This window comes from Hoplias malabaricus, chromosome 1 (assembly GCF_029633855.1).
Source record: "Hoplias malabaricus isolate fHopMal1 chromosome 1, fHopMal1.hap1, whole genome shotgun sequence".
NCBI classification, from domain to species: domain Eukaryota; kingdom Metazoa; phylum Chordata; class Actinopteri; order Characiformes; family Erythrinidae; genus Hoplias; species Hoplias malabaricus.
Genome location: NC_089800.1, coordinates 77,235,350 through 77,263,344, shown reverse-complemented (window position 1 = coordinate 77,263,344; position 27,995 = coordinate 77,235,350). Strand labels below are relative to the sequence as shown.

Sequence of the window (27,995 nt, the reverse complement as noted above, 5' to 3'; positions counted from 1 at the left end):
GAGTAGGTGTGTGAGTGCATGAGAAAGTATGTAACTTGTTGATTTTTAAGAAGGAAACACACTGGAAAATAACATTTACCATTATCTTCGCACTGAGAGTTTTAGCTGTTTTCCCCCGTGTTTTTAAAATGGTGGCGAGTGAGATGTACAGAGGTGTGTTTTTTGTAAAAACCGCTCTGAAGTGACGACCCCGAAGGCCAGGTCTGTGTTAATGTCATTGTTTGTAAAGACTGAAAAAAAGGAAGCAGCGCGCGCGACAAAAACACGGAAGATCCCTCAGAGAGAAGCCAGCGAAACCGCGTTGAGCTCGAGCTTCAAATGTGAGCGAGCGCACGGCGCGACAACGGGGGAAACCGCGCGTGGACCGCACGGAGTTACACCGAGTTTACCGAGCGAACTGAGAGAGAGAGAGAGAGAGAGAGAGAGAGAGAGAATTGTATGTGTGTGTGCGTTAGAGCGAGAGAGAGAGGGGGAGAGAGATAGAGAGAGAGAGAGAGGGGAGAGAGAGATAGAGAGAGAGAGAGGTGTTGTACTGAGTGAGAGAGAGAGAGAGGAAAAACAGAGGGACCGACCCGGTGTGGCCCGATGCCCAAAGAGCGGCGGAGGTCTCTTCGGGAGTCCGTGGTGCTCCGGGCTTCTCCTCTCCGCCGAGTCTCCGCCGAGTTGTCCGCCATGGAGGAGCCACAGAGCCGCGGGCTTCCCGCCGAAGGTGTCCTCGTTCCGCAAGTTACAATCACGGCGGCGACGGACGGACAGTCGGACACGGAGCCGGACCCGGTGAACGGAGCTCTGCGCCGAAAACTCTCCAACTCTTCCCTCTCCTCCACCGGCTCTTCCGTGGGGCACGAGGAGTCCGAGGACGACTTACTGAGCGACAACGAGAGCAAGAGCAAAGGCATCGTCACCCTGGAGCACCTGGGGGACACCGGAGAGGTGGGCTGCCTTGTCTTTATAGTGGTCTTTATAGTGGACCTGTGCCCTTGCAACGAGGGTCCATGTCTCAGTGAGGGTCTTTAACTGTCAGTGAGGGACTGTACATTTATAACGTGGTCTACAGTGAAGGGTGTTCATAGTAAGAGTCTACATCTTTACACTTCTATGTATTTTAAATGATCTCCTTTAAACAGTGAGGGTCTATACCTTTACTGCGGGGGCTGTGTCTCAATAGTGAGTGACCATACCTTACCTCCACGTATTTATATTCATGGTCTACAACTTGAGAGAGGGTCTAATCTTACCATGAGCTAATAGACCTTTACGGCTTCCATCTGTTTTTATTGAGGGTCTTCGTCTTTACACAGAGGGTTTGTGTCTTGTTTTCTGTGAAAGGAAAGATACGTATAAACTGTTGGAGCATCCTGATTCTAGAGCACTTTATTAGTGAATGTTTTGAACAGAAAGATGAATAATTCTGTTTGTTTTTCGTGTGATGTAACGATATTGTGTGGAAGCAGGACACTGAATTTGCAGAAAACTGAAAAAGACCACAGGAGAGGATACGGGTGCAGAGAATAACACAGAGGATAGAACTAAAAGTTGGAGAATCTTCAGAATAGTGAACTTTATTTTGGGAACTTAAGAATGTTGAAAAAATAAAGAGAAATTAAAGAACATTATATGACAAGGAATATTCAGAATAGTGTCAGAGAACCTATAGAATGGTGAAAAAAGACTGGGAACGTACACAGTAGTGAAAAAGGAACTTAAAGAATGGTGATAATAATGAGGAACTGCAGTGAAAATCACAGGGAGCTTTCAGTATCGTGAACATCATGGGAATCTTTCAAGACGTCAGGAGGAAAGAATGTGGGACTCTTGTAAGTCTTCAGAGGACTTTAAGAATAGTGAAAAATATGATGAATGTTCTGAGTCTGTGACAGCGATGGGGAACCTTCAGTTTTGTGAAAATGATGGTGAACTTTCAGAGTTGAGACAATGATGGAGAACCTTTAGGATTGTGAATATTGTGGAGAATTTTTCTAATATTAAAAGCAGTGGAAATCCTTAAAAACAGCTCGGTGCAGAAGCAAAAATGCAGTTTGGCTGCTCCTTGTTTGTCAGACATTTCTGATGAAATAGCACTTGTTTGCAAATATTGAAAACACCCACAAAATACACCTGCTGTGCATTGAGTCATTTCGCTGAGAGCCTTGTGACGCTGGAGCTGTAGGTTGATGTACAGCAGACATACAGCTCACCAAATATTTAGAGATAAGGTGTACAACTGTGTGCAAATGTTTGAGGCACCCCCAGCCAGATGATGTCTTGTTAATTTAAGTGAATGTACACACACTACATGTTTTAATGCAGTGTTAGAGTTTATTTGCTGGATTTAACACCTTGGGTGGAGAGAAACCAAGTCATAGCCTGTTTATTTTCAACAAAAATCAACAAAGCAATATATGTGTGTGTGTGTGTGTGTGTGTGTGTGTTTGACCAGAAGAGTTCTTAGATATGAAAGTCATAATGGATGATAATTATGAAGTTAACTGTGAATTTAAGCCCCAATAGAGTCAACAAACCCCTTAGTTGAGTGGTCAGTGCAACTTTCCAATGCACAGTAAAAAATGAAATCTACTGCATTGATCACATTTTTTTCAGAATGCTATAACATCGTATTTTAACCAGTTTGACTTGCTTTAAGTGATTTCATCTGGAGAGGCACTGGTTTTATAAAAGGCCAAATCATCCTAGTGGAATCAGCTAGTGGAATAAGACACCTTCACAATGTAAAATGGCACAAAGCAAGCAAATAAAAACAGGTTAAAAAATTTATAACATTCTAACAACAGCCTCTCAATGACAAACATTAGACACTGACTCGCCAAGCCATAATTTGTCAGCAGGGCACTGCAAATCAACCCAATCCCGTTCAAAGATTTCAAGCCCCATTTTATACATCCTAAAGGAAGTCGTAAAATAATATTATTTGAGACTTGCTCCAATGTTGAGTCTCGCGTCTGCCAAGGGCAGACAGTTGTTCTGGATAAACATGCTCCACTTCAAGTCATGTAGCTCTGGCTCATCACCCCATAGAAGGCCTGAGCTGTCCTTGCACTTTAAACACTATAAATGCCTGTTGTAGTCTGCAGAGCATCCAGGCAGAGTCTTCGGAGAACGTCCACACCTTTTGCTCAATGAATTCGTGTTGATCCCGTAGTCATACTGAAGCATTCCAGTCATGAGTGGAATAAACGCAGCAGACAGGCTTTTTTCTATTTTGAAGAAGAGTTTTTTTCTCTCCAGACAGAAGCGGTAGCCTCAGCAGTTTCTACACACGTCGTAAGGAACCCCGTAGTGGCGTGTTTTAAAGCAAACAAACCTTCAGCCTTGTGACATTTAAGCCAAAGCCACATCGTGCAGTAAACACTGTTCTCACTACCTACTAAAGGGGAACAAGTCGCGGCCTGGTGAAATGTCGTAGTGAATAGTGTGAATACACTTAATACATCCCACACTACATTAAATGAACCCTTTCAACCCAGATATTGATCTGTTAATAGCTAATAATCATTAGAGCTGTTACTCAGTAGCTAATATTAATGATTCATTGGCTAGGTTGCATTTTATTACAAGGCTGTGTCCAGTTCAGTTCGATCCATTTTGTGTCGAGCACATTCAGGTTGATTACTGAGTGGTAAGTCAGAGGTATACGTTTTGGATTTCCTAATTGTTTGTCGTGTAGTTCTTCCTGTATAACTGTAAATTATGTGAGTACTGAACTCGATATCCTGCTTTTAGTTCATCATTTTACACACATTTTAATTTAAATCAGCAAATGTTAGAGTGTAGTTGTGTAAGAATAGCTGCTTGACTCATTAGCTGTGCACTAACTGCTGATTATTACACTTCTAATGAAGCGGCAAATTAGTTTACTGATGTACAGTGGTGAAATGAGACCTACTTAGCACTCAAGTATTAAATAAGGTGAATGAACTTTTAAGTAATATATAAACAATGACTTATAAGTGCAAGTGAATATATAAACATATATATATATATATATTTGTTAATTTATCAACTGAAAAGTGTGCTGTTAATTACTGCATTATTTTGAACTATGAAAGCAACATGTGAGTTGTCAAGCTTTGAGACTGTGGGTTTGAAGGTTGAGCAACAAGTGCATATACTGTGATGTTAACAGTTTTCTTTTAATATCGTCCTCCTCGCCTCTAAGTCTCTGAACACTGCATGCAAATGAGGCTGAAGTAGCAGATTTTTTTTTTTTTCATCGAGATGAATGTCAAAGGCCAGGTCCGTGTCTTCACACATCAGCTTTATGATTTTGATCTCAAGAGGCCACTTTGTTCAGGCTGATAAGAATATAATGGTATGGTTTGTGTCTAATTCCAAGCGCATGTGTGCTTTTAAACACCGATTGCTTTAATGAAACAACTAATTTCTCAAGTATGATATTTCCCCCTCAGTGCATGATGGAGTATTTGCTGCAGACAAACTTCTATGTTGTGTTATCGCAAGTGTGGCATGGCTTTTTATCCCTCCCACACAAGATTTATACCAGTTTGAGACTTGCTGGTGTTTGCTTATAATGTCAGATATGACTCTGTAGTTCAATATTTGATTATGGGTGTGTTACATTTCTGAGCATTTACTATTGTACAAGGTTCAGGGTTGATATTGCGTAAACCTGCACCCCCCCCAGTCTGGTCTTTCTTGTCTTTAAATATGAGAGGAATCCATGCCGGCAAAATCTACATACTGGTGTATTTTCATGGAGAATAGGAGTGAAAACAAATGAATCACGGGGCGGTTTGTACACACTGAATATAATCTGATATTACACATACTGCACTGTATGTTGAGGTCATCTTAAAAGGCCTGAGGTAAATACTTAAAGGAACATTAAGGTCTTTAAAATCTATCAAATGCCAGTTTTTGTGTGTAGCATTAGGTTACTAAAGACAATAAACACCCTGTGACTCAAAACACTTCCATTTCAAAGACCAGCCTTCATTTAACAACATTCTACATTTAGCAGCAAAGTGTTATATTGATGTAATGTATATTCATTTACTTTCAGTGTAGGGGAAGCTAGTCACAAGCTAATTGTGACTAAAAATAATTAAGCTCCAGCCAAGGTACTTTCTTAAAATGTTAGTTAGCCACAAGCTACTGAGAATTTTACTACATTGAAGCTACTTTAAGAGCCAAAATTAAAGGTGCACTAGGCAATTGTACTGAAGTGTTTGTGTTTGTTATTGTAGTTCTCCCATCCAGCCACAGGATACGATGTATCCTAAATCCAGACCAATGCATAAGAGCATTAGTCAAAGCAACTTCCAGTAGACAAGCAGAGACAGCAAAGGCAGTTGCATCACCCTGGAATGCAGTTTTTTCAAACATGTTTTCTCAGGCACTGATTGCTTTTGTGATATGGCCTTTGTTGAAATAACAATGAAAAAAACATGCTATTCATATTTATTATTTATTTATTTCTAGTTAGAAAATGAAATAGAATTACCCTGTGCTTTTAAATATGTGCTTAATTTACTCTTAAAGCAAATTAAGGGCACAATGTTTATGACAAGCTGCATTTAATTGTGCATGGTATTCCGTAAAATTGTAATTTTGTATATAATTCTGTTTTTATTCGTAGGTCATGAGTACAAATGTGACAACCGCCTTCAAACGTTTAACAGAAAATAATATAAACGGAAAAAAAAACAACACTTTGAATTTACTTAATTTTTTGACATCAAAGTGTTACATGAAATGAAATCATCTACATGCAATATATAAAATTAGAAAATTAGTTCATGTTAGTCAACTTATATTTCTAGATTTTAAAAATGTAATAATAATAATAAATGAAGCAAATTCAAAGTGTCATTTTTTCAACTGAAACTCTGAGATGAGTTGCACCTGAGATTTTTGAAGGTGGAGGGGGACCTGAGTAGAGAGCCATCAATCTGAACAACTTCACCTGCAGCAAGATTAGGTCTATAGCAACAGTGGAACTTGATTATAGTTTTGTCTTTCAACAAACAACGTGCTGAGAGCTGTTTAAACGGTGACCGTTTTTGTGGTCTGCCAGGTCTTGCATGGTTTTTAAGAGTCCTTTTTTCTCCACACCTTAAAAATGAATGCTACTTTTGCAAAGTTTCACTGTCCTTTTGCCTCGACATCTTAACTGATCTTAACTGAAAAATGCAGAACTTAAAAACATTTCAGACTGGAAATGAAATGACCTCTGACATTTGCATTATGCTGTTTATCAAGCCAGTGAATATACGCTTAAACAACTGCCCTTTAGCTCATAAATCATCTTTTAAAATTCTAGAAGATAGAATAGAAAATTAACACGAAAATATATTTTTAAAGAGACATAGAGAAAACTGTTGACATTATTGTCTGTGATAATCAATCGTATGCTGCAGATGTAGCAGATAAAAACTAATTGCAAACTGGAATTTTTCTTTAACTCTGTTGTTGTTTTTCACAAGACATGAACTACTGCTGTTTTGCAAACCATGCCCATAGCCCTCAGCTCTAGCCTTTTAGTATAAACCTATTGTCAGGGTGTGTGTGTGTTGGGTGTAGTTCTCTGTGTAGGAATGTGAGCAGAATAAAAATGCTACTTAAATTCAAGAAGGCAAACATTCAGCTGCCTGCAATGTGTGTAAACTGTGAAACATACAATTAGCACCAACACAGGGCTCAGAAACAAACATGCATTCGGATCAGCGGTTCTTCAGCCCACAAAGCTCATACCCTCAAGATATCATCACCTGACTTTTTAGAGCTACACTGAATTGTTTGATTTGCTCTTTGGCATTTTCAAAGGCTGATTATTTGTCACTTGTCACACATATGCTTTATAGCAGGCGGTTACAATGTGTCTGGGGTAAATAACCCCAAACTGACAGTGGCCCTTATTCATCAAGCAAATAAAAATGAGCACAGTGCTTTGTCAGGTTCATGAAACGTTGGTATGATGTGGAAACTAGTAGCGATTTGAGCTCAGTTGATGAATCAGCTTCAGTGTGTGTAATTAAGCACCGACCGCCATGTGCCTTGTGCATACAGCAGTGTGTGATATGCCCCATCTATTGAATAAACTTTATAATATTAAAAAAACTTAATTAAAATAAACAGAATATGTTGACTGGTTAAACATAGTTAAGAGATGTGATTGGTGGCATTTGAATGTGTTTATAAAATTAAAGATGTAAACAGTGTATTATTTCAGTGGATTAGAGGCTTTTGTCATGTTTAGTGGTGGAGTATTTGGATTAGGTCAGTCATTTAAAAAATAAAGCACAGTGTAATATATCTTTAAACAGAATATGGAAGATGTGCAGCGTGTGTTTATATAAATGCACATTTAAAAATGGCTACATCCACTTTTGAACTGGAGCACCATGTGCACAGGCTATTCGTTTTATTGTTATATTCTATTTTTATTATTGTCTATTATTTTAATTATTAATATTGGTGATTTTTTAAAGCAAATTAAGAATTTTTCATGTTGAAAACTGAATACACAGTCTCTTAATGGCACAGCTGATGTTAGTTATCATTTATAACTATTTCCTCTGATGTGACAGGCCTTAAACATCATTAAAATCTTAAGGTTAGCAGGTTGTAGTGGCACTTTCCTGATTAGACAGCATCAAAGTCTAAATATCTTAGTAATAAATAACAAAAAACAATTACTAAAGCATGTGGTTATAGGTGTATACAGAGAATTTTACAGCAGCGTAGTATGTGCCTCAGCTTGCTTTGTACATCACAAATTTAGAGCTCAGTGTTATATCACGATATCAAAACTGCATCTGGAATTTGACTAGCTAAGATACGTTAAATTTTTGGTCGATATAATGAACCACTAATGGCCACATCAGAGTTTGTTGGAAATGAACTAGGACTAATCTCCTCAGTGGGTTACGATCTGTTTATTGTGTCTTAATGTGCAATTACAAAGCAACAGGTCTTCCGCATTTAACCCATCAGTAAACAAACACAAACACTAGCGCATCCCCAGCGCCCGGGGAGCAGTTGGTGCTTAGATACCTTGCTCAAGGACTCTTCAGCTGTGGGTCGAGGGGGGAGGACAGTGCTCTTCTCTCACTCCCCCACCCCCAATTTTTCTGCTGGTTGTGGGAATCAAACCAGTGACCTTCCAGTCCTGAGCCCTCTTCTCTAACCATTAGACGTCGGCTGCCCTTTAACTGGGGGAATCATGGGGGGAAGTGATAGCATTCACACTTGTTTAAACGAATCTCACTAAAAGTGCTATTACACCAGTGCTTGATTCAGTTTAAACCAGTTTTTCTCTATCCTGTGGGACACTGCCTTGCCGTTTTAGATATTTGTCTGCTCCCAACACACCTAATACAAGTAATGAGCTAACTAACATCCCCTTCTAAAGTTGAAGTGCATGTGTGTGTGTGTGTGTGTGTGTAGGAGTGAGGTGAAAACTACAACATGCAGGGCAGTGGTTCACCAGGACTGTGAACCACTGATCTAACCCAGCCTGCCAAGCATGATCAGACTTTCTTGACTCTTTCCGTATTTACAAAGCATAGGCATAGACGTATGTAATAATAATAAGTGGGATTTTTAGCCAGATTACACACTGAAGCTGTTCCAGGAACTAGCACACTCAGATTGGTTACATCCTGCTGATTGTTGTGGTATGTGATTATGGAGGTAATTTATCCTGTTTCTAAATTATGAAGATCCTTTTTGAAAAGATTTCTCCACAGCACCTAAAAAGGAGGTTTTTTAATTGTTTACATGAAATCATATTAATCTCTGGTCTATTTTAAGAGAAGCACTTGTCCAGTAATGTCCAAATATGTGACACAAAGCACAAATAAAGCACAGTGTTTAGGGCAGGCTGTAAATCATTGGACAGTGAGGAATTGTGTTTCTATCACACAGCACTTCAAAAAAAATTTGAAGTGAAATCAAGCATACTGGGTTCAAGTGCTGAGTGTCTGCTTTAATCTGTGGGTATTTAGAATTACGCTGGTTTTCGTACCTCATCTAACCACCCCAGATGCTTCCAAAGTGAACAAACAAGATCAGCACTGTTAAGAAGCAAGAACAAATTCGTAGAGATTAGCAATAGTAAACAACATGGTAATGTGCTAAAGACCACAGCGGTAAATCGTGAAGTAAAACTGTTAAATGGATTAAAATCACTAGCCGTGACGTAGTTCTATATGTGTCAACAATTACCATAAAGAGAAGAACACAGCAGTGTGACCTCAGAAGGTTTACCACAAAATACAAGCCTGGTAAGCCTCAACAACTGGAGGTCATGGAAACCATGTGCAATAGTATAAATAAGGCAAGTCTGTACAGATGTCTAAAGGACAAATGAGATGAAAATGAGCCTGTGCCAGAGATGTGGAATGAGGAAAGCGTTGAGAATGAAAGCAACAGTGTATCAATGTTAGTGTATACCACACAAAATATGTCACACAATGTCTGGTGGTGTTTGTGGGTTGGCAACAACTGTATGCACCAAACATTGGTCCATTGAAATATTTGTGGGAAATGTTTATAAAAGAACAAGGCTGTGATGGCTATATTATTCACTCAGTGCCCAGTGTTGTAAAATGTTGTCCTGAAATATTCTAATAATAAAAGTAGAACTGGACGACATGGACACATTTTATATCACAATATATTTCTTAATTTCAAACAATTCGATATCATTCAAATATGGAAATGAACCATAAAAAAGCCACAGAAAATGTCCCAAGAACTGAAAGCAACATGACATCACCATAAACCAAAAACTTCTTGACTTCGTCAATATTAATATTTTGAGACTAACTTTAAAATTGTGTGCAATTTACTGATGGCAGCGCCCTGTAATGACCGTCAGTCAGTGACAGATACTGTAAATATTGTATATTAAAAACGTGCATAAAAATCATTTAATTATTGTCAATCCAAAGTAAGAGTATTGTTATTGCAGTGACCGTTTACTTGAATGCAAACTACTAATAAATGGAACCTGTCAAGCAAGTACCTTCTCAGAAAACTGTCACTTTGGTGGTACACTCAAGGGTACATATTCAGTACTTGTAGTTAGGAACAATATTTGTGTATTATCTATTAATGGTAGATTTTAAAGTTGTGTTGATGTCATCTGCAGAAATTTCATCTCCAGGAATTGTTTATGTTCTTATGTTCATATTCATTCATTGTCTGTAAGCACTTATCCAGTTCAGGGTCGTGGTGGGTCTGGAGCCTACCCGGAATCACTGGGCGGGAACACACCCTGGAGGGGGCGCCAGTCCTTCACAGGGCGACACACTCACACATTCAGTCACACACTCACACCTATGAACACTTTTGAGTCGTCAATCCACCTACCAACGTGTGTTTTTGGAGCATGGGAGAAAACCGGGGCACCCGGAGGAAATCCTCGCGGACACACCACACTCTTCACAGACAGTCACCTGGAGTGGGACTTGAACCCACAACCTCCAGTTTCCTGGAGCTGTTTGACTGCAACACCTACCTGCTGCTCCAGCGTGCCACACTATGTTCATGTTCTTTTATTTTACACAGTTCTACAGTGAACGCTTACAAATATTCCCCTCTGGAGAAGAGAATGTACTTATATTGAACCCAATAGGACTTTAAATACCCTTTTTCCTCTGAGGGTGTACTTAAGTGCTTGTGATCTGCAGCCACAATCTTAAAATATTTACTGACTTATATCAGGGAAATTTCCAGTATACACCAAAAGTAAACCTGTGAAAAAAATGCCTGCTCACATTACACAGCAAAATTTGCCAATGTTAAGTTTTAACAGTGTTAAAATGTAACACGCACATGATTTACACAATCTGTTCACTCTGCACATCACACCATTTCATGATTACTTGATTATAATATACTTTAAATGCACATCAGCCATAATATTAAAAAGATGTCCTTGCCCTCCTCTGACTACTGAAGAACAGGGTAAAATGGGGTTTGCAAAGTATGCAGAACAACAGGTTGACTACTTATTATAAAGTGCACTAACATGGTCAGTAGAGCTGATAGTATGGAAAATGAGTGTAGAAAAAAGAAGTTCATTTAAATTTTTTGGCTGATTGATGTACATAGACAAATACACACACACACACACACACACACACACACACACACAGGTCATTCTATCCTTTCTTTTCTCATTTGGCTTTGTAATCCAGAGTACTGGAGCTAAAATAACAACTACCAAAAATGTTACTGGCCAATTACGTACAAACTGCATTTTATGAGTTGCAGCTGGGCTGTGAAAATGCTAATGAAATGATTTCAGTGCAAAACGATTGCTGTATTGGCAGTGGATAGAAGCAGAACGCTAAGCACCGTGTGTGTTTAACTAAAGAGCCAACTGTTTGTGTGGCTCATAACCGCTGTTTGAGTTAAACTGTTGCAGTTGGATCATCAAGCAGAAAACACAGTCATCTCCAGAAAACGCTGTCATCGCTTAACATCACTTCTCACACGAGCCTGTCTCAAAGGCCACAAAATCTCCAAAAGCTAATTACTGCTGATATTTTAATTTTATTGCAGTAATGCTGCGTGAATGTTCATAGCAGGGGTGGCCAACCCTTCTGCTCAAGGGCTATCTTGCTGCAGGTTAATTACTTCCTTAATTAACACACTTGATCCAAATAATCAGGGGATTTTAGGATATCTGAGTGATTTACTTAACTGACAGACTGAGGAGCAAATTTGGGGCACAGCTAGTGTGTTTACTGACACTAAATGTCACACTTGCTGACTGAAATGTTCAGTACTTTTCCTCAGTGCTACAATGCTAATGTGGCTAAGAAGCACTGGAAGCGTATAATTATGAAACCTGAATCCACACTGCTTTGTCTAAACAATAAACAATATAAGACAGTGTTTTGTTTAAGAATGTACCAAAGAACTTCTCATCCCAGAGAAAATTTCATTGCTCATCAATTGCTCTGTAATGGCTCAGGAGACATAATGGTGATTTTCCTAAAATTCCTTAAGAGGAAAAAAGGGACAAAAAGGAGACAACGGCACAAGTGAGTGATAAAGGAGAGATAAATGAAATAGTATTGTTTAGTTCATCAATTTGTGACTTGTACTAAGATCTCAACTAAAGTTTGAGAGGAGTCGTAATTGAGATTACTGAGGTTTGTACCTCAGGAGATGCATTTGACTTTTATGTTAAAGTCTCCTTTGTTTTTCAATCTGAAGTCATTGTCTGGGAGAAACTACAGAGACAGTAAAGAGATCTCCATTTTGATTTTCCTTTCCTCCGAGATAGGCTATCAGCAGTAGTGGCAGCCATCTTTGAGCTTGTATTTTTAATCTGTATTTTTATAGATGACAATACAAATACAGTTTCAGAAGAAAAAAAAAGTGAAATAACTTAAATTCAGTGCAGTTTGAAGCAAGTGTGTGACTATATAGTCTTGTATCTGAAGTTTAAGCTCATTACCAGCTCTAATGGAAAAGTAAAGCAAACTTGGCTTGACTGTTTAGCTCCACTACATTTATGCTAGTTACACTATGTTAATTAGTGTTTTCTCAGCAGGCTAAACCCTGGTGGAAGTTGAAAACTGTAGTCCATTGGCCGTTTGTCACCTCCCAGAGAAAGCGCCTGTCTTGGGTCCAGTTAGCAGGACATAAAGGTAGGATACGTTTATTCTAAAATTAATTCTGTGCTCTAAAACATCTTGTTTACTGAGTTTGATAAGTTTCTGTCTTAATATGAATAGTTCTTTTTTCAGCTCCATTGCTTTGAGCTCATGTGTTTGTGTTTGGCTGCAGGCAGCTTCAAAGCAGCTGAAGAGGGCACCATCCTGAAGAAGTACTCAGAGAATGAGAAGCTCTGTTTCGAGCATCTGAGAGAAGACGTGCTCCAGCGTTTCGTGCCAGAGTACCACGGCGTAGTAGAACGAGACGAAGAGCTCTTTCTGCAGATGAGTGACCTGCTAGTCAAATTTGACGGGCCAAACGTCATGGATTGTAAAATGGGAATGAGGTAGAGTCTGTTTCATTTCTTTTATTGTCCTGTCACATTGGATTTTTGCCTTCCACTAACTTTTATTATTTTATCACAATAACTTTTGTTTTCTTATTTTCTCTTTTGCTTTTATTTAAAATGTGTTTTCTGAACTGTGCAGCACATGAAATGGACTATCAGGGAAAAGATGATAATGATGAATTCTATAAACCAGTTAACTGTAAAAGTGGTTTAAAATTGGTTTAAAAAAAGCTAATGTTTACTTCATAAAAATGATATAATTTTTACAGCATTTATACTGTATTTATTAAGATTAAGATACAGGAGCATGTGTGATGATTATGTGCAAGTACTACATCAGTTTATGTAAGAGACTTGGGGTCCTCTAACAAATCCTCAAGGGATACAGAGTTACAACTGTAATTTTATATTTAACCCATTGAATCCTGTGCATATTACTGAGCTATTAATTTCACGAGTCGTTATCTAGTACCTACTGTGAAATATATGTAAAAGCTGATTATGAATTTTTCAGTAACTGCTATGCAACCAATACAAACTTTGTAGTTATGAATGTGAAAATCTGAAGCATGTTCCTGTGGGTTTAAGAGGTATTTAAAAATGCTTTTACTAAAGACCTCCTGAAACATTACAACCTAATCACTCATGCAATAAGCAACAGATGAGAAGTTCATAGTTTGCACAGAGAGCGAGCTGTTGTTAAGTAATAAAAGGCTGGAAGAAGTCATTAGTGAATGCCTGTGGCATCAGCCATTGTGATTACAGTGTTTATCCAAAGCATATTGATAGCAGGGCACTCCCATAACATATGGAGTGGTACAGATTGTTCCATTATTACACTTGCTGCTGTTGAGTTCTGAGATTGATCTGTACTCATTTCAATGGGCTGTTACAGACTGGATAAATAAGCCTGAGGTGAATACATTGGCATGCCTGTGTATGCCAGCCTTTGAGAACAAATTGTCGGTGTGTAAAAGGTTAAAGGGCGTGTTAAAGAGGAGAAATTCTATGCTTGTTTCCACAAGTGAACACACCTCTGGGTTCTTAATGAAATGTCTGTTACAGCTTTTCCTCATGACCAAACAGCCGGGTTCAGGACCAGCGCTCGCATTTTCCTTTAAAGGATAATGAGCCGCTGTTCACCCCGACCCAAGCGCACAGAGTGAGGAGCAAGGAGCAAGAGCTTAGCTTTTTTAGCCATTTTTGCTCAGTTCTCTTTCTTGTCCATTCTCGTTTTCTCACTTTTTACTCAGTACTCTTATTTTTCTGAGCTCATGGTGTTTGAGTTACTCCAGTTAACCTTGTCTTTGTGCTCTCACGTGATTCAGTGCTGTGATTGGAGAGACTCAGACGAGGAGGCAGGACAATTCTAACTTCACGGATGTCAGAAGCATCACATAATCTGAACGGCTCATTCTAGCCCATGTTTTCTGGCTTCAGTAGACCACAACAAAATGACTGTGTGGACCCTTTAAGATGGAATGCAGTGATTGGTTAGGTTTGAGCACAGATCACATGAGCAGAACCAGATTTGCTATGAATTGTTGTTTTTTTTTTTTTTTTGCTGATGATACAGCAGAACCTTATTTCCTCAATTTCTTTCCTTCTGTCTATAGTTATATATCAGTTAGAAATGTAATATGCCCTTTACCTTAAGTGAACCATTCATAAGATAAGGTCATATTTTGTTGAACTGTTGTGGGTTACACAATTGGCTGTAACTGAGGTAACATTTATGAAGAATTGACCAATTGGATTAATCCAAAATTTGAGATTACAACAATTTAATCTTAGTATTTTTATCAGCCATGATTTTGTGATGCTAATTATCAGGCACAAAGTGTACTATTAGTCAGAATTTGTGTGTGTGTGTGTGTGTGTGTGTTAGGTGGGTCGCTACAGCCTGCTAAACACCTGTTTAAACTTGCTGTCTGCTTCCTGTAGAAGTGGGTGGGTGGAGCTAAGCACATGAAGAGAGAGGCCTTTCATAGCCAGCAAATAAGCCACATGTTTCCTGTTTTCACAGACACACACACACACACACACAACACACACACACAGGGCGTCCCTCAGGGCTTCCTTCACACACACTTCTCACATCTCAGAAACACACAAACAGACAAACACACACACACACACACACACACGCATGCATACTCAGAACTTTTGTCAGAGGAGTCCCTTGTTGACTTCCTATTTTCACACACAGGAAGTCAAGAAAAGTTCAAGAGTGAAACCGAAAACCGCATGCTCATCCACCAATAAACAAGACCCTCATTACAGCACTGATAATACATCACACTACGGCAAATCTACAATCTTGAACCTGTTCACCGTCTCCAAATATTAACTCATTTCTAGTGAAAGTAGTTAAGGCAGTTCATGGGTCTGCTTTTACTGAAAGCTGTGATTTGTATTTGGAGGCTTGTGCTTCTAACTGTAGTCAGAAATAACAATAGATTTACTCATTGACCACTTTAATCCTTAACATTTTCTAAAGGTATGTCTGACAATCCTGTTTGCAAATTCTACTTTAGTTGCAAAGGTGAAGGTCTGATCTTCTGTCTTGTGACAGAACAGCACTTTCTCAGAATTATTCACCCACACACCCACAGCTGAAGTGCTTTTGAGCAAGGCACAACCCGTGGCATCATATGGACTGCCTGCTGCACCTGGCATGTGCATGCTCAATATGTGTGTGTGTGTGTGTGTGTATGCACATTCTCTGCATTGATGGGTTAAATGCTGCTTCTAAATTTCATGGTACTGTTGTGCAATGATGATTAAAGCATGTTCCACATTTTTCATGTTAAAATATGGGGCTAAACAGATGATTATATAATTGAATACTCCCCCTTGTGGAGAATCTTCATCCTGCTAAAGATGAGTGGGCACACATATAAGATGAAAGCTGCTTTGTATTAAAGCAAGTAAGATATTACTCCGTTATGGCTGCTATTCATTAGGTGAAAGCAGTACTCTTTAATACTCACTCACTGTGCTGGAAATGACTCGATTTAAACTTTCTCCTAAGCTTTATGTTCTCTTGGACGTTTTAAAATTCGCTACCAATGAGTATCCCAAGATATGATTAACAGTTTAAAGGTGCTCTCTTCAATTAGGAAAGAAATCCAGACGGAAGTATAATCTCTCTTTTAATGTTTCCTTTAATCCTCTTTTAAATGTGGCTATCCATGTCAAAGCCTGTCAGGAATGTTCTAATGCTTTTATTGTTCATGTCAATTTCTGTTTTTTTAATAATTTTGAATTATAATTAGTCATGTTTTTCCTTTCATTGCACTACTTTAGTTAAGCACTGAAATGTGCTATACAAATAAAGATTATTATTATATATTAGTATAATTATTATTCAGGAATTGAAGTGGCAATTGAGAAAAAAGAAACAGGGTCTTAATATTTAAATCTATTCATTCATTATCTGTAACCGCTTATCCAGTTCAGGGTCGCGGTGGGTCCGGAGCCTACCTGGAATCATTGGGCGCAAGGTGGGATCACACCCCGAAAGGCTGCACCAGTCCTTCACTGCGTGACACACACTCACACCTATAGACACTTTTTGAGTTACCAATCCACCTACAAATGTGTAATTTTTTTTGGAGCGTGGGAAGAAACCGGAGTACCTGGAGGAAACCCACGCGGACCCAGGGAGAACACACCAAACTCCTCACAGGCAGTCACCCGGAGCAGGTCCCTGGGTGACTGCTACACTACCTGCTGTGCCACCGTGCCGCCCATAAAAATAAAAAATACAAGAGTACAGGGTTTTAATTTCATCTTTTAGTTATCCACAGAAATGTTGAAGCATGCAGTAAAGTAATTCTAACTGATTATTATCACACAGATTCCCAAATGTATTGTATCAAGCCTAAATATAATTAATTTTGTAACTAGCTGTGCAGTTCATTTGTAGCATGCGTTTAAGTGAAATAGAGTAGACAGTGAAATGTCAGTTTGCCTTGGATGTGTTCACCTCCTTTAAAAGCCCTCAGCAGATTTCTCAGCAGTTGTCAGGCTTTTTCTCAGCAGCAGGCCTTTCGGTGACTCACTCTATTCTTTGTTTTTTCTCTCCTCTCTGACAGGACGTATCTGGAGGAGGAGCTGGTGCGGGCTCGAGAGAAGCCTAAACTGCGCAAGGATTTGTTTAGTAAAATGCTGGAGGTGGATAGCGAAGCTCCAACCCCAGAGGAGAAGAAACAGCAGGCTGTCACCAAGCCACGCTACATGCAGTGGAGGGAAAGCCTCAGCTCCACCAACACTCTGGGCTTCCGCATTGATGGTGTCAAGGTACCTGCACTTATAGGGAACAGAGATCATATATTTATCTTTTAAATTTCTAAGTACATATTCATTGTCCATTGTCTAAAAAAAGTCTCACCAAATAAATATAACATTATTATTTACAGTGTTTAGTTGTTTACCTCCTGCCTCCAGATGGCATAGTTCTTAGTCTGTAGTGGAGGGACACATATGCTGGGTCCAAGAACAGATGCTAATTAAAAATCAGCTTGTCTAAATCCTTAAAGCAGTATAGAGAGCAATGTAAGAAGGGCAGCGTTGTGTACTTTACAAACCATAAAACCAAAGGTCTACATTTAAAGGTTAAGTGTGTCCATATTAACAAAAAGCCTTGGCAGGAAGTTGAAGTTAATGTCACATATTTCTTTGAGATTATCGGCTGATTTCAAAGTAGGAGCACAGCAGAAACTGAACTGTGTAATGTTTGGAGGAGGGTAAGAAACCACCCCCTTCTTTCCCATGACCTTAATTTCAGGACAATGCTGTAAAATTGAATAACAATCTATGACTGTAGGGGGAGCCAAGTTGCAGAAATCCAAAATCTTGCTTAGTGTTCCTTTCAACCAACAGGAAACAGAAAATGCAGAGAATATTACATTGGTTTTTGACTGACTTTTAAAGGAACACTGGGTAGTATATTTATCTTCAAATTACAGCTTTAAAATCATTGTGATTCTTCACTCACATATAATACTCTGGGCTTAGCACTGCAGAAACTGCAGCGTAACTTTTGTACGTGGGTAGGGCCCCCAGGTTTCAGGAGAGTGATGAAAAGGTGAATTACACTCTGCAACTGTAGGGGGAACCCAGGAGCAAAAATACCAAATCTTACCTAGTGATGCTTTAAATATTCTTTATCTGATTGACAGTTTGGGTTGTTTCGCAGACCTTGTGGGGTTGTTACTTCCGTGTTATCAATAATAATATTTATTTAGACTCCTGTACTAGAAACGCCTGTAGTTTTCGTACAGTTATGTTAATTCCTCCATTTCTTTTGCAAAAGATTTATTTTATTCTCAATCTACATATGAATATATTTATCCATCTTGAAGTGTGGTTGTGAATATTACTGTCTGAATATTTGAATGTGTATTATATGTTTTAAAAGTCTAAAGGATAAAAATGGACAACTTGGATAATGTTTATTGGTTATTTTGATGGGAATTTGAATAAATAAACGATTGCAAGTTACTCTACTTTTCGAAAAATTAGATACACATTGCAGAGGGAATTATTAAATAGTGTGAGAAGGTTACTCCATAAACTGGGTGACCGATATAGAATAACAACATGGGCGGGCTGATAAACATCGCTCTAGTTTAAAATACACCACAGTGAAGCTCTGTGAGCTTCCCCTATTTGCATGGTTACGCTAGGTTAGCACTAACTTTATAGTGTATCCTTCACATTTAAAATCAAAACTACACCCTTTAGCAGCACGGACCGGAAACATGTGTCTGATGAGGGTGCTTTCCCTGCAGGTATAGGAGACACAGGAGGATGAATTATTCAGCTGCTCTAGGCTTAAATGTCAACATAAAGGTTATGCTGCAAATATAGACTTCCAGTAACTCCATGTATATCATCTTCCACATACTTTATAAAGAAGGCCATATGTCTTTTACTATCATTTCTCTATGAGAAACAGAAATCATGATGGAGCATGTTGAGATGCCCTGTTAACCTTGATTTTAGATTGAAAAAAGGGCAAGAGGAGGAATTTAATGAGGCATCCCATCCCTCTGTTTTTTTGTCAATTATCATTTAGCACATACAAACCGGATTCCAAAAAAGTTGGGACACTGAACAAATTGTGAATAAAAACTGAATGCAATGATGTGGAGGTGCCAACATCTAATATTTTATTCAGAATAGAACACAAATCACAGATCAAAAGTTTAAACAGAGAGAATGTATAATTTTAAGGGAAAAATAAGTTGTTTCAAAATTTCATGCTGTCAACAAATCTCCAAAAAGTTGGGACAAGGCCATTTTTTACCACTGTGTGGCATCCCCCCTTCTTCTTACAACACTCAACAGACGTCTGGGGACAGAGGAGACCAGCTTCTCAAGTTTAGAAATAGGAATTCTCTAATACAGGCCTCTAACTGTTCAATCGCCTTGGGCCTTCTTTGTCCCACCTTCCTCTTTATGATGCGCCAAATGTTCTCTATAGGTGAAAGATCTGGACTGCAGGCCGCCATTTCAGTACCCGGATCCTTCTCCTACGTAGCCATGATGTTGTGATTGCTGCAGAATGTGGTCTGGCATTATCTTGTTGAAAAATGCAGGGTCTTCCCTGAAAGAGATGACATCTAGATGGGAGCATTTGTTGTTCTAGAACATGAACATAGTTCTCTGCATTAATGGTGCCTTTCCAGACATGCAAGCTGCCCATGCCACAAGCACTCATGCAACCCCATACCATCAGTGATGCAGGCTTCTGAACGGAGCGTTGATAACAACTTGGGTTATCCTTGTCCTCTCTGGTCCGGATGACATGGCGTCCTAGTGTTCCATAAAGAACTTCAAATCGTGACTCATCTGACCACAGAACAGTCTTCCATTTTGCCACACTCCATTTTAAAAGACCCCTGACCCAGTGCAAACGTCTGAGCTTGTGGAGCTTGCTTAGAAATGGCTTCCTCTTTGCACTGTAGAGTTCAGCTGACAACGGCGGATTGCACAGTGGATTGTGTTCACTGACAATGCTTTCTGGAAGTATTCCTGAGCCCATTCTGTTATTTGTTTGACAGTGGCGTTCCTGTTTGGGGTGCAGTGATGTTTAAGGGCCCGGAGATCACGAGCATCCAGTAGAGTTTTACGGCCTTGACCCTTACGCACAGCAATTGTTCCAGATTCTCTGAATCTTTTGATGATGTTATGCACGGTTGATGATGATAACTTAAAAGTCTTTGCTATTTTACGCTGGGTAACACCATTCTGGTATCGCTGCACTATCTTTCTGCTCAACAATGGTGGAATTGGTGATCCTCTTACCATCTTGGCTTCAGAGAGACACTGACACTCTGAGAAGCTCTTTTTATACCCAATCATGTTGTCAATTCACCTAATTAGTGTTAATTGGTCTTCCAGCTGTTCGTTACATGCTCAGTTTCCTTTTTCCAGCCACTTATTTCTACTTGTCCCAACTTTTTGGGATTTGTTGACACTGTGAAACTTTGAATCAATCTAGTTTTCCTTTAAAATGTTACATTTACTCAAATTAAACTTTGATCTGTCATCTATGTTCTATTACGAATAAAATATTGACATTTGCCATCTCCACATTATTTGCATTCAGTTTTTATTCACAATTTGTTTAGTGTCCCAACTTTTTTGGAATCCGGTTTGTACAAATTTCGCAAAAATCTGCAAATATTACAAAAAAAAACAGTATGCTCTGACGAGGTGGGAAAGTGCAGAAATGCCATAAAGAGCGAGGGAAAAGTGGTTTTCCCCTGAGTCTCCTTATTCTCTCCTTTCTACACTTTATGGCCAATGTTTTCATACCACCAACACCTGAGCTTCTTATTTTACTGTATGTGTGGATCATTGTACACAGTGCTGTGGAGAAGTCAGAGGCCACAAGGCATTTATTTTCTTTCCTATATTACGGAAATGATACGGAAACCCCAATAAATAGACATTAAAACAACATTTTTTGATTAAATCATAAACAATTCTGGTCAAAAAAAGAAAACCCACTTAAATCTCCAGCATCTGAAGTTTACATGAGTTTTAATGGATGAAAACGCAACTTATTTGACTTATTTCCTGTCAATATTTCTTTATTGTGCATAACATTTGCAATATTTTTGGATGGAAACCGGATAATGTTCATTATTGGGGTATGGATAGCTGCAGCTTCAGGCTCAGAAACAACCGGACTGACTTGTGTTTCAATAGTGACATCTGCAAGACACTGCATTAGATGTGTCATTGCAGGCTGTTATCAGTGGCTCTGGTCTACAGAGATGTGGAAATGTGACATGTGAGGAGGTGCACTCATAACATGGAATCTATGGCACGATGCTTTGGATCTATTGTGGTATTCTGGTATACCTGACAAAGGCATTTTTGGGTGTGTACTTAGTGAGCTATGGTATGTCCACATCTCAGTAGATAGTGAGATAGTGAGTGAGTTTATATTGTTTATTATTTTAAATTTTCACCCATCTGAATATATCTAAACATATTTGATACTGTGTTCCTGATTCACAATTATTTTCATTTTCACTGGTTTCCCAGAAAGCTGATGGAACCTGTCACACAGACTTTAAGAAGACCCGATCGAGGGAGGATGTCACAGAGGTCTTCAAGGACTTTGTCAGTGGGAATGGAAACATAATTGTGCGTAACCACAAACAGAACTTGTTAAACCAGCTGAACTTACATTGTGACCATTATTTTTCCAAATCACCCCAAGGACAAAAGCTATATTTAAATCACAAGCAGGATCAGAAATGCACATATCATTTTTTATTTTTACATAGATAGATATTAGGAGGGTCACTATAAATGTTTACTTTCCATCATTTGTTGGAAGGTAAGCTGTTAAATGTGTATACATGCATGGTCACATTAATAAAATATTAGGTGTACAAATAAGTAAAATTAAAAACCTTTATTTTGTAACATGTAACTGTAATTTAAAACATTTCCAAACATTCTCTCATTCTTTTGTCATTTCATGGTAACTGCTGTGTAAACAATTGTCATTATTTACTTGGTCACTTCATTCATTGTGAGTTCCATCAAGAAAAAAGTGCTTCAAAAGCATGTGCATCCATTTGTTCTATTCTTTGAGATTTGCTTTAGACCGTTTAAATGTACACTATGTAGTATTTTGCTTTAATATTACAGCTTCAGAATCATTGGGATGCTCCACAGAGCTGTAATAGGGATTAGAGCGCCTATGACATTGCCACTCTGGGTTCAGCACTGCAGAAACTGCACTATGCAATATCTGGAGGAGGGTAGGAAACTCCACCACCCAACCAAACCCCTTCATTTCAGGACAGTGCTGTAAAAGTTAATTACACCCTGAAACTGTAGGGGGAGCCCAGGAGTAAAAATACAAAGTCTTATCTAGTGTTCCTTTAAAGATGGTGATTTCGATGTTAGTGATGATGAACATAATTTATTAATCACAGCTCTGGGCATGTGCTCAATGTCCACTAGTATTCACTAGTGTGTGTGGAAATGTGTGTTTCACTGCACAGATTGGGTTCAATGCGGAGAACAAATTATTCTGTGTGCAAGCACACACAGCAAATTCTCCAGTGTTAAATCAACACTATTGGTGTTAACACTGAGAGTGTTAAACTATTACTAAAGGTGTTGATTTAAGACTGGTGAATTTGCAGTGCAGTGGCCAATAAAGTGATTCTAATTCTGATTCTAATTCTAATGCTTAGGCTTAAGTTTCTTTTATGTTTGAATAAAATACAATTGTCAATTTTAATTCAATGTAACAGTTACCACAAAATGACAAAAAAACTGGAGAATATTTGCATTTTGAATTAAACACTACACAAACTGCTTTAAAATAATTTTTACACCTAATATATTATAATTGTACAATGAAGGATGTTGAACTGGGGCCAGACATGTTACTAGGAACTGTAAGTAGATCTAGGACAGGAAGTCAGATAAATATAATATTTCTGACCACCAGTGACTACAACAAATGGTGACCTTTGTGGAATTATCACATATCTGTGCAGGAAGACATTACCATAACTCCAAGTCAGCAAGATTTAAAATGGGTTGGGTTTACCAAACTGATATTTGTAATGAGGACACATAGCTGAGTTTCTACATGTATCTGCCTTTAACAGAGCTCATACATTAGGAGACTGGAGGACATCAAACAGACTCTAAAGGCTTCAGAGTTCTTTAAAAAACATGAGGTAAACAAGTGTGTTTGTTCCTTGTTTTTTTTTTTTTTAATTCATCTCACAAGCTAGTTTTTTTTCCAACTGATATAAGGCACCAAGACACTAAAGTAGATGCTGCCAAGGAAAAACATGTAATGAAATGCTCTGATTTCAAGGTCATTGGGAGTTCGCTGCTGTTCATCCACGACCACACGGGGCGAGCAGAAGTTTGGCTTATTGACTTCGGGAAGACCACTGCTCTCCCAGACGGACAGACGCTGGACCATTTGAGGCCCTGGCAAGAGGGGAACAGAGAGGATGGATATTTGTGGGGCCTTGACAACCTGATTCAAACCCTCGCTTCAGTAGACACAACGTGCACACAACAGAGCGTACCTGCGGAGTGCTCATAACGAAGTGTCAGAATGAGCTGGAAAGACAGATGGACCTATTTGCAGTGTGCCATGGAGAGGTGTGATGTCACGATTCCCTTTATTTACAGTGTTTAACTGTAAAATCACTCAGTGTGTATAGTCAGACTAGCCTCTGACTCATGAGTTGTCTCTTTGCATGAGTCACTGTCCAGATGAACTGGTGGTAACTTCAATTGGGTGCCTCTCATTCTCAGACATTAGTGCAAGCAAATTCAGTTATTATCCCATGATAATGTTGCAATACACACAGCAAAAACCATCTTGGCAAATGAACTCAACTGAAATCTATCTGACATACCTAATATTGCTCATTTTCATATTGATGTCAAAATATTGTACAAAAAAAATTATAAATGATTTCCTAGACATTTTCTACTTGTTTAAGTAAATTTATCAACTGAAATTCTCACTCTATTGGCAGAGATTTTTGATTATTGAAAACTCAATAAAAATAACTGGCCAGTATTATTTAAATTGATACATTTACTGATTGTACAGAGCCCCTAAAGTGTGGAGGTGGAACAATATTTTCTCTCAATTTAACAAATTTTTCCTTCAATGTAATAATTCATTCCCTCAATTTAACAATTTTTCCCCACAAATGAACAATCAGTTCCAACCCAAATCCCCTGTTTCAGGCCATAACTTGCAGGAGGCTTTTTGCTGTTAAACATTACACTGTCTCTGGGATCCCTTCAACAAATTTTACATCAAAACGGGATGTTTCACGGGACATTCACTTCACACAAAATCAGTTGCAGGGTCTGAAGCACTCCACAGGCTTTAAGTGCAACCGATTATTAATTTGAGGGAATGACATTGAATTGAGGGGACCTATTGTTAAATTAAGGGAACAATTTAAGACTCTAAATAACCTTTTACCACCTTTAGAATTTAGGGGCTCAGTATACAGCAAGTAAAATGTCTAGAAATTACATTAAGAATCTTAGAATAAACTCAGGAGAACTACTGGTTTTCGGCTTTTAAGTAGATTCCACTTAACGGGACGACTTCTTTTGCGATCAAGGCACCATTAATACCTCTGTTTGTCAGTAGTCAACACTAGTTTTACACTTCTTTGCCCCTAAAAGCACCAACAGCTTACCTGACTATTTCTAATAGACCCCTGTGAATGTGGTCTCACGCTGTATTTAGCCATTACCAGCTAAACGGTTTCTGTCTGTAGGAAAAATTAATGGCCTTGCTTAAAATAGCTCTGTGGTTAGCAGGAGCTGTTATAGTAGTCTAAACTCACACTCCAGTAATTTTAGTCACTTCAGTGAAAGTGCAGTACCTCCTTTAACAGCTCAAGTGAAATTACAGGTCAAAAGACTTACAGAACTGAGGTGGAAGTTATTAACACATCTAATATCAGCCTGGGAACGGAAGTGAGATGAAAGGTGCTGTTCTTCTCGTTTTAGAGCCTTGTGGAATATAAGAAGGTGACCTACTTAAAACAGGACAATGGCCAAGAAAAAAAATCATATTTTTTAGCAAAATGTAAAATGTGTATTACGTCCTCACAAATATAGCTCTTTTGAATGATTAGGATTGAAAAGTGTGGATATTTTTCAGAGTAGCTCTTTGATGCAGCACAAATTCAGAGCGGTTTCGGACTGCTTGCAAATGACCCATTCATATTTTAAAAAATGAACATAGAACATAATGGACCAGCTCTGAAACCATCTTGTTGACCACAAGCACTCCTGAAAATGAATTAGCAAAACTGCCAAGGCCCACACGGGCTAGTCATTTAGGAATGATGCTAGCTACAAGTGACACACTACCTCAGAGGTCTGTTACCAGAAGCAAACATCAAAATGAAGAGGCACTAAAGGTTTTGTGACACAGCAATAAGGCTCTAGACAATTATCAAGTATTTCTTTCATTGAGACATTGAGACAAGGACTGTTTAAAGTACAGGGAGTACCAATGAACAATAGCCTAACTCAACTGTAATGATAGCTAGCAGCAACCAAGGACGCTCACTGAATACGCTAGCACACTAGCTACCTCAGTCTTTTGCCAAGAACAGTGCTGCGCTCCTGCTTTGTTTGTCAGATAAGGTGTTGTGGAATTAATCACTTATTTGTGTGGGCCTTTTGCTTTCAGCACAAATGGAGACAAAACAATGAGTGTGATGACTGGTATAATGTCACTTAGCGAGTGGGCAGTCACAAAACACTGATTATGACTCAAAAACAAAGTCCCCATGATAAACAGAGCTAGTAATAAAGAATGGTCGAATGTACCATAGCTTACTCATCTCTTCACGAATGCACCTATTATTCTCTGAGATTACAGATAATAACTAAATGCATGGGTCACCAGGGAAATGACCACAGCAATTAGTACTGCAAACCCAGCCTGAAATGTAGGAGTGTCATATGGCAACATTTCATACCACAACAGCAGAACTATGAAGTCCACACTTTGGTGATTTCGCTTTTCTAAGAAGAGAGATAGGGTCTAAAAAGTGTTATTAGCTTTAGCCTCTGTTCATTAAAAGTCACCAATTTAACCCCTAAAATAAGTAATCTCTTGATTTTACAAGTTTTATAAAAGAGCTTTTTATAAAGTACATTTAGCCTAGCCTTTAGATACAGTTTGAACACATGCCCATTATTCCCCGTGGATCAGAAACCATGTTGCAATGAGGTTTCTGAGGTCAGTCTGTTAAATTGTATTTTATTATAATATTTTTAGTAGATGAACTTAGTCCTAAAAAGCAGGGAGAGCTGCAGCACCCTCACTTCTAACAACCCTAATAAATATTCATCTATTCCCCACCTCTCTCCACGCACACCTCCAACATTATGTTGCAGCTCAAAAGAACCACCCTCCAATGTGCTTGATTCTTTAGGTTTATGACATCAGAAACCCTAGCTACCTGAATCTGTTTTTTTTAAACTTTGCTCAGCCATGGCACTGACTGCTTATTTCATGATACATCTTCTGGCATATAAACACCACCCACATGTTAACAAGGTTAAACACTTGATTTTCACCAGAGGCAGGGCTTTAAATGCGATCCCCAATTCATCTTTGTCATTCGGGGCACCAAAATTAGAGCCAAATAATGATTAGTGACTGACCATGATAGAATTGACAGTGCCCCCCCTCCCAGAATCAAATGATTTCTGAAAAAAGAATTCTCATGATACACAGGCCCACAGTCCCAGAGTCCTTTGCCTAGAGCCACTTTAGCTCATTAATGCACTGATTAGGAACCGATTGGTTGCATCAGGTGTTGAAAGTAAAGAGGAAACCAAAACCTGCAGGTACTCCAGGACCAGGGCTGGAGATCACTGCAGTAAGATCATGTTAATAAGCTGATTAGTTGGATTAAGTGTGTTGGAACCATAAAAATATGCAGAGCACTGTGCCTTCATGAGAACAGCTGGTGTGATAAAGACAGACAGGTCAGTGAAATGGACGTCTACAGAGGAACATCCTCATTGGAGCAGGCCATTAGGACCAGTCCGGCCTGCAAACTGTGCTGGTTCCTAGAGAACCTGTCAAGCTTGTTGTTTCAGCCAGTCTTCTGACCTAAGCAGGTGTAATAATTTGGCTCTGGAGTGGGAATACCCAGTATATGCCCTTTGTCACTCCAGGAAAAGTCTGAGTGTGTGTGTGTGTGTGTGTTTGTGTGGGGGTGTTTTATGTACGTCCGTAGGTTCTGACCATGATAAAGAACACTGATTTCTTTTATTAATCCTACGTGAAGATCAAACTAGTCTTCAATCAATCACCATTTATATTTCAGTTGATTTTTTTGAGCTTGTGGTGAGGAATAATGATGTTGATTTTATAAAGACTTTCTGTAGTGTTCAGCATTAACTGTAAAGACTTGGGCAGCAATTTGTATTTGTATTTACTCTTTATAAAAGTATTTTCTATGACAAGTCGGACAAATTTTTACCTTAAAACACTATTGTTTTTAGGGATCAGGTGAAAGTATTTCTCATCACAGAATGTAAATATTACAGATTTCTCAGAATAAAAAATGTGAAAAATTCAAATGTGTTTTAATTTGTTTTAGACCATGTCCCGAATGTGACTGGGTTCCTTCATTATCTGAGGGGTTACGTTGATTTAATGCACTGTTCTGTATTTTAGGTGGCTAGAGGATAGAGAACAAAATGTTTGTGCTGAATCTGACAGAGAGACAAACAAGAAATGAGACACTATCTCTATACTTGTATGTTAAAGAATGACAAGTAATTTTATTGTAGTGTTTTAAAAAGCGATTGAAAAATTTGCCTGAATTCAGTGTCAGTGCTTTCCATCAGAATATACACCTTTAGCTTTAGATGAATAAATGTAAAATTTACAGCAGGTCTCTACCCATACTAC

The 27,995-nt window shown here is 38.7% G+C and overlaps 1 protein-coding gene across 1 annotated transcript; it reads left to right on the top strand.

The window, feature by feature from the left end:
- The first annotated feature begins 291 nt into the window (after positions 1 to 291).
- itpka (inositol-trisphosphate 3-kinase A) lies at positions 292 to 27,658 on the top strand. The gene is made up of 7 exons (XM_066673842.1): positions 292 to 933; positions 12,554 to 12,650; positions 12,790 to 13,003; positions 17,107 to 17,311; positions 21,575 to 21,676; positions 23,167 to 23,238; positions 23,382 to 27,658. The coding sequence occupies exons 1-7, from the start codon at positions 586 to 588 to the stop codon at positions 23,616 to 23,618; spliced, it is 1,275 nt and encodes a 424-aa protein (XP_066529939.1). The 5' UTR covers positions 292 to 585; the 3' UTR covers positions 23,619 to 27,658.
- Positions 27,659 to 27,995: the final 337 nt, after the last annotated feature.